This window comes from Mustela nivalis (genome assembly GCF_964662115.1).
Source record: "Mustela nivalis genome assembly, chromosome: 16".
NCBI lineage: Eukaryota > Metazoa > Chordata > Mammalia > Carnivora > Mustelidae > Mustela > Mustela nivalis.
In genome coordinates, this window is record NC_139035.1 from 63263367 (window position 1) to 63271188 (window position 7822).

At 36.9% G+C, this 7822-nt stretch overlaps 2 protein-coding genes across 2 annotated transcripts in view; both read right to left on the bottom strand.

Moving 5' to 3' along the window:
• Window positions 1–4405: 4405 nt before the first annotated feature.
• DUSP12 (dual specificity phosphatase 12) lies at window positions 4406–7756 on the bottom strand (the record flags this gene model as incomplete). Its single annotated transcript, XM_082703059.1, has 2 exons — window positions 4406–4800; window positions 7559–7756. Coding segments are annotated over 2 exons (360 nt in total), but the record flags the coding sequence as incomplete, so codon positions are not given.
• LOC309850374 (dual specificity protein phosphatase 12-like) overlaps window positions 7559–7822 on the bottom strand; it is a 2366-nt gene continuing 2102 nt past the window's right edge. Inside the window, exon 3 of the mRNA XM_082704223.1 lies at window positions 7559–7819. The gene's annotated coding sequence lies outside the window, so the exon portion shown is untranslated. The remainder of the gene's footprint in view (window positions 7820–7822) is intronic.

Sequence of the window (7822 nt, forward strand, 5' to 3'; positions counted from 1 at the left end):
TGGGACAGTCCCCTCTTCCCCTTGTCACCCCATGCCCTTTGTTAAAGGATCTGTCATTTGTGCTGTAGAATTTCCTACTGCTCAGGGTCTTCATGGTGATTTGTTCCTGTAAACTGCCAGTTAAATGTAAACTTGACTAGATGGTTTTTGTTTCATTTGTTTTCACAGGAATGTTTCTTACGTACTTCCTTGCATCATACAAGGAGGCACCTAATTTCTAAATATCCCACTTTTAGAGATGTCAACACCTATCAGTGATTTCTGTTTTTTTCCTAAGGCTTAAACCTTTTCCCCTTATTTTATTGCAATAGCAAGGACCTCTGGTACCACACTGAAGGTAGATACACAAATACACATCTTTTACCTTGTTCCCAACTTTAATGTGAAACTTTTTAAAAGTTTTACTATTGATAAGATTTTTCCTGTAGTATTTCAGTGCAAGGAAAATTTCATTTTCATCCAGAAATTCGCTGTGGTTGTAGTTTTTATACACACTGTGGTCATATACTCCTTCCATTCTGGTTACTGTGTGTGTGTGTTTGTGTGTGTGTGTGTGTGTTTAATGATAAGTGTCAAATGTTATTGAATCTTCTTTCTTTATTACCTTGCTTTAAACTTAAACCCTTGGAAGCAAAGTGAAATTTGAAAGAGAGTTTTGCCTAGAGACATAAAGGAGGTCCTTGCCTAGATCCACACTTCAGAGGACTCAACTCTGGCATCTGGCAGTGTCTCTTCCCACAGGGTGAGAATCCATGGTGCCAAGGGGATACGCCCAACCAGAACACATGCCTCCTTCTAGATATGCTTCTCATGCCCGAATAGCTCCATGCCTGTTTCTAAAGTTTGCTCAGGCCTCTGACTTCCCAAGGTTGAACTGTGCCAATGCCATATGCCAGGAGTACAAGACTAAGTTTAGAAATGTGAGGTAGGAAGTTCACCTATGCATATGCACCAGGCATGTGAATGAACTCCAGGGTGGGGAAAGGGGCCGACTCTGCAGGTTGCTCTGTAGGTTGGGAGCCTACTCTCTCTACATTGTCATATTGTCAGGAACTCCATAAAGTCAGAGAATTTTAAACTCAAACCTTGTCTCCCAGATTTTCATGAAGTTATGTTTGTCAAGATAAGAGAATGACACAGTTTATTTAATAGTTTGGTAACTGGATTTATAACTTTCAAGTACTAAGACAAGTAGCATCTAGGCCCCAATTTGCACTCATCAGAACTCTGCAAGTGCTAGGGGGGCACCTGACCAGTATATTTACAACTTGGTTAAAAATTGCATTTCACCAGTCCTTTATATTTCACAATCTCACATTTTGAGTATGAGTATGACATCTTTTCTATCACCCTATACTCAAACCTAGAATACAGAGTTGAAAGGTCAGATTTTGGAATAAGCCAAATCTTCATTCTAATCTAGGTACAACCATTTGCCAGCAATGTTACTTTGATGAAGCGGCTTAATCTTTCTAAGCCTCAGTTTGCCCTGTAAAATGGGAATAATGGGATCTATCCCACACAGGATTGTGGGATTAGATAAAACACCTTAAATGGGGACACCTGGGTGGCTCAATGGGTTAAAGCCTCTGCCTTCGGCTCAGGTCATGATCCCAGAGTCCTGGGATCGATCCCCGCATCGGGCTCTCTGCTCAGAGGGGAAACTGCTTCCCTTCCTCTCTCTCTGCCTGCCTCTCTGCTTACTTATGATCTCTGTCAAATAAATAAATAAAATCTTTTAAAAACACACACATTAATTGCACAGTGACTAGCACATGGTAAATTCTCAATAAATTGCAGCTATTTTAAGGAACCGTGTTGAAATCTACTAGCTAGGTACTGTTTTACATTCTGTGCCTGCATTGTATCATTAAAATCTCCACAACTGCCCGGACTGGATATAATTATTATCTCCCTTTTATACAAGTGTTTTATTTAAGGCTTATATAAATGACCTTTAAAACAACCCTACTAAGAGGGCGGAGCAGTAGAACATACATTACTTCCATTTCATGAAGGAGATGCCTGACCCTCAGCTTGCAGAAGACCTTCCCAGCAGCTAGAGACAGGTGGGGCCAGAAAGATCAGAGCCCAGGCAGACTTCTACTTCAGTACTATCTTAACTGCACCTGAAACACCACCTATGAAAGTTCATATCACTCTTTTGGACAAATATGTAAACCCATTTGTTGTAAATTGATGTTCTTAAATATTAAAAAGGGTTCCACTTGTTTGTTTTTTAAAGATTTTGTTTCTTCTTCATAATAGATTTTCTATTTACCATTTCTATTTACTATTTACCAAGTAAAATATTCATGGAGTTTAAATTGGGAATTGTTACTTAGTAGATGTTTCACAGAATTTCAAAATTTACGTAAAGAAAAGTCAATTTCCCCAAACTCATTTTCCACTGTCAAATACCAATTATCTTTCAAAAAAGGAATCTTGTCAGAGGACCTGGGTGGCTCAGTCAGTTAAGCATCCACCTTTGGCTCGGGTCATGATCCCAGGGTCCTGGGATTGAGCCCACATGGGGCTCCCTGCTCAGCAGAGTCTGCTTCTCCCTCTGTCCTTCACCACCCCTGCCCCCCACATGCCTGTGCACACGTGCATGCTGGGTGCACTCTCTCTCAAATAAACAAAATCTTTAAAAAAAAAAAAAAAAAAAAAGTACCCTCTCTCCCAGCCAGAATATAAATTGTTAAGACAGGTTTGGGGGTGCCTGGATGGCTTAGCCAGTTAAGTGTCTGCCTTTGGCTTAGGTTGTGATCCCAGGGTTGTGGGATCAAGTCCCCCTTTGAGCTCCCTGATCCTTCATCTGCCTTTGCCTCTCCTTCTCTCATGAATAAATGAATAAAATCTTAAAAAAGAGAGGTTTTTTTTCTAGTTTGTTCACTGCATCACCTAGAATCTGCACATAATAGGTGCTCAGTAAATACTTAATGAATTGAGAATTGCAAATTCAGATAAAATCTATGTAATTTTCTCTGTGTTAGATGCTAGTGTGGATAGCCATACAAAACTCTCGCTACTCAGTTTTGCACCTACAAAAGGCACAATTCATAACTGTTTTCAAAAAGCTTGTAGAGTACATTATGAAGCAAAGTGAACACATATTACAAAAGCTAAGAAAGAAATGGAGAAATTTTTTCTCATAAAAAAAACCATTTTATGAAGTTACCAAAGGCTTCAGGCCCTATGCCAAGATGTTCTCAAGAACCACCTAAAACACTCCCAACATTTCAAAAACAAACTAGGTAGGGGTGGCTTTTTTTTTTTTTTCCCCAAGCCAAACTGTATCCAGCTTTATTAAAGATACTTTTCATAAACAATCGTGGTATTTCAGGCAGGACATGGGCAGACAATCGTTAACAGTATACAACAACTTTCAAACTCCCTTCTTCAATGAACTACCAAAAACAGAAAGCCACTATAAAACCCAATGCAGTCTTCATGTGATGCTCGGAGCAGGGACGTTTAGAGTGAGTTTAGAGTTTAGCGTGACGTTTAGAGTTGGTTAATCTCAGGTCATGATCTCAGGGTCATGAGATCCTTCTGGGGAACTGGGCTCTGGGACCCGTGCCAGGTGTGGAGCTTGCTTTGATTCTCTCTTCCTCTCCCTCTGCCCCTTCCCACCTCCCCAGTGGCCCCAGCACTCTCCCTCTGTAAAAATAAATAAATAAATAAAATTTAGGTATTTTTTAAGAGGTTCATTTTCACTTTTTGCATTTAAAACTACTCCCATTTTGGTGTTTATATAGACATATTCACATGTAAATATGCAAAGCGGCTTAAGAACATGGACTATATTTCTCTTTACTAGCTAATTCTGATTTCATGTAATTGTTCAAATATCTAATTAGGTCCAATTCTAATTATTAGTAATGAGTAAAATAAACTCCAGTTTCCAGAGAGATGTTAAAAAGCTAATATGGACACAGTACCTTTTCCAATTCTCCAACCTATCAGGCTAAAAAAGTAACTGACATATAGTTATTCCACATGTATTTTCCTTATCATTAGAAACATACCTAACATTAATACATTTTTAAGTAGATTACTTCAAAATGTATCTTAAACATGCTTTTCTAAAAATTTACATAATTGAGATTCCTAAAGAGTAACAGGAAAAGCTTATTTTAGTCAAGGTTTTACTAATAGCCTTTCCTTCTACACTTCCAAGAAAAACCCAGACATATGTAGATTTACTAATGTCCCTTTAAAGAAAGAGAAATAGTTTTGAATTATGGCCAAACAAATCTGCTTTACATTTCTAGAAATAAAAATCTATTTAAACATGATAATTTCCAATTTTTATAAATAATTTTGTCTATCTCGACCTTAATATCACATACCTACACACTCCAAAAATCAGAACTCTTGAAAATAAATGAAACAAAGAACATGCGTTATAGAAAATTTTAATATCAAATAAAGTACAATTTACATGATTAAAAGTTTTGATTTGCAAATAAAGTATTCTGCTTAAATAGTGTAGGAGTCTAACAAATAACAGAGTACAGTTTCCATGTCACATCAAATGAAATGCTCATGGCCTATAAACTAAACAATTTGCCACAAATGACAGTAAGCACGTATCAGCAAATTTCTTTCCAAGCTAACAAAAATGTCACAAGTTCATGTTTTTCTTGTCTGTGATCCCAAAACTGGCAGCATCTTCATTTCATCCACTCTATTCTTATGTATTTGAAAAGCAGGTGTTATCCATCGACCACATGAGCACTGTTCACCGTACCAATTGAAAGAACCCAACTTGGCATTGCATTTGGGGCAAAGAAGCTGAAATAAAGGAACTGTGTTATTTCATTCACTCACTTCTAAGACAAATAATTATTACTGGCAATAGAAGATATAAAAACAGGTTAGACACAGTCAGTTAAGCACCGTACTCTTGATTCAGGCTCAGGTCAGGATCTCAGGGTCCTGAAATCAAGCCGCACCTTGGGCTCCGTACTCAGCAGGGAGTCTGCATCTCTCCTCCCTTTCCTCTGCCCCTCCCCCTCTCTCCCTAGTAACACAAACAAATGAAACAAAATAAAAACCAGGTTAAGACATGGCTCCTAGCTTCCAGGCGTTTATGATCGAATCAGCAAGGTAAAAGGCAATGGCAATTTACCATAACAGATAGTGGACTATGATAATCGTGTAAGAAACATGTATCCTGGGAGTCTGGAGAAAGACCAGATTAATCTGGTCTTCATGCCCCAGTATGAGGGCAGAAAGGTTGAGATAGGACCCAAGATTTCAGGAAGTGGCATGTGTGCCTTTTATATCAATCTGCAGTTTAATATTTCAAGCTAAGATCATCATGACTAAAGAACAGGAAAGTATGTGAAGAGTCTCATGTCAACATCAGTATTGAGACTGACAGCATGTAGGTTAGGCCTCAGATTCACGGCTTTTTAACGACTAAGCCACCTAGACATCCCTGATTCACAGCTTTTTAAAAACAAACTGATACTCAAGTAAAATAGATTAATTAAAAAAAAAAAAAACCCTGAGCACGTCAATTATATTTTATGTATATAGAGCATTATTTTTTAAAATTTAGCTTGTTATTTTGTGCATGAAATGAGTCAGGGAGTCTTATTTTTAATCTTAAATGATACAAAGCTCTGGACATAAAACTCAGAAACCAAATTTGATTACATAAGTAACTTAATTTTTTCTTTAAAGATTTTATTTACTTATTTCACAGACGGAGATCACAAGTAGGCAGAGAGGCTGGCAGAGAGAGGGGGAAGCCCAGCAGAGCTGGAGCAGACAGCCGGATGCAGGACTCGATCCCAGGGATCTCGATCCTTTGGGATCATGACCTTAGCCCAAGGCAGAGGCTTTAACCCACTGAGTCACCCAGGTGCCCCAGTATCTTAAATTTCAATATGACAAAATACACCACAAAGCTGAGATATGCGACAGGAGGAAATATTTGCAATATATTAGAGGAATCATTAACATCGACTATATAAAGAGCTCCTATAAATCAATAAGAAAAAGGCAAAATCCAGAGAAAAATGGACCAAGGATGTAAAGGAAATGTACAGAAAAGCTGTAAATAGCTGATAAGTATATAACAATATTGGTCCTCAGTAGTAGTCACGGAAATTCAAATGATGACATTTTAAGATGAATATTTTTCATCTCTCAGATTGACAAAACGTTACCAGTTTTATAATATCCACTATGCCAAGAGTATCGGAAAATGGGTACATGCATTCAATGCTAGTGAAAAGCCAAGTTGTATAAGCATTTTTATTGTCAGGGTAAAATATTAGCAATATTTAAGACGTACACACACCACAAACCAGGGATTCCACTTTCAGGTCTACAGGAAAATTCAAGTAAGTGTACAAAGAAGTATGCACAAATGTGATATAGTCTTCCACAAAAATGCCTCCATCTTATATGTTTTCTAGGCTAATTAAGAGCAGTGAGCCAAAAATGCCTCCATCTTATATGTTTTCTAGGCTAATTAAGCCACAAAAGAAAGAAAGAAAGAAAAAAACAAACAGATAAAGTGGATTTCAAAATTAAAACCCCACTGCTGCAAATGATATCATCAAGAACAGGAAGTGATGGCTAACGGGTGTAGCGCTTATTTTGGGAATGGTGAAAACAATGATGTTGCAAGAATTCTGTGACTATTCTAAAAACCACTGAACTGTACACTGTAAATGGGTAAGATTATATAGTAAGTGACTTATATCTCAATAAGCAGAATTGTCTGAAAACGTGGGTTTGAATATAGGGTATCTCTTTCTAGGCAAGATACTAAGTTTCTTCACATATAAAACATGACTATGTATGTTTTACCTATTTGTACAGTTACTGTAGTCTTCAAGTGAAATATAGTGAGTTTCATAAAATTTTCATTATACAAACTTTTATACAAACCATAAACCTTTATCATTATTAATCATATCTTAGATTATATTAATAGATATATATTATCTATAATAATATGTATTAATATAATTAGATTATATTAATTATATCTTAGATTAAGAATATCTTTAAATTAAGTAACCCTAAAGGACAGATGTGGCATGCCAGGATACTCTCATGAGCTGCAGTCTTAAGAATAAATAGGAAATGAAAATGAATCTCTTAGCAAACATACTGAATTGAAATATCAGGGAAAAAAGAGAGAGGAGACGTAAGAGAAGAAGAAAGAGAAGAAGGAAAGAAACTTTAAATGTAATCTTAAAATCTTCGACTTGCCCTACTTGTTACCAAATTTGAATTTGTTAAATACATTCTAATCAGCTTACATTAGTCTTCTATTTGAAAAAATATAAATAGCCTTAAAAGGAATTCACATAGACCAACAGTTCTCAACCAAACATGGTTCACTACTTTAGATAGGCTGGATTTTTACTTAGTTTATTTGATAGATTCTTATCTGCACTAGAAAGATATAATCTTCATAAGAAAATATTTATGATGGAATGAAACACCAGTTAAAATATGGTTGAGAGGGCAAGAAACAAAATATAGATGATACAATGAAATTGCAGAAAATAAAATGCGTTCTCACCTGGCCATCCATCACACCCAACAAAGAAGATTCCATCCACTGTACAGGCTCAATGAAATATGATGTACACTGAGCCTGACTCCCAGCGGTGAGCGTGAAAGATGGCGTCACTCTCTTGTGGGCAAAGGCTATGGGACCACTTCCTTCATTATGATCCAAAATGCTAGAACTTCGAAATAAAGATCGCCTGCAACCCCCAAACAAACACAAACATTAATGACCTCCAAAAGGATGAAGAAACAGATGAATTGTGCAGCGTTTCTT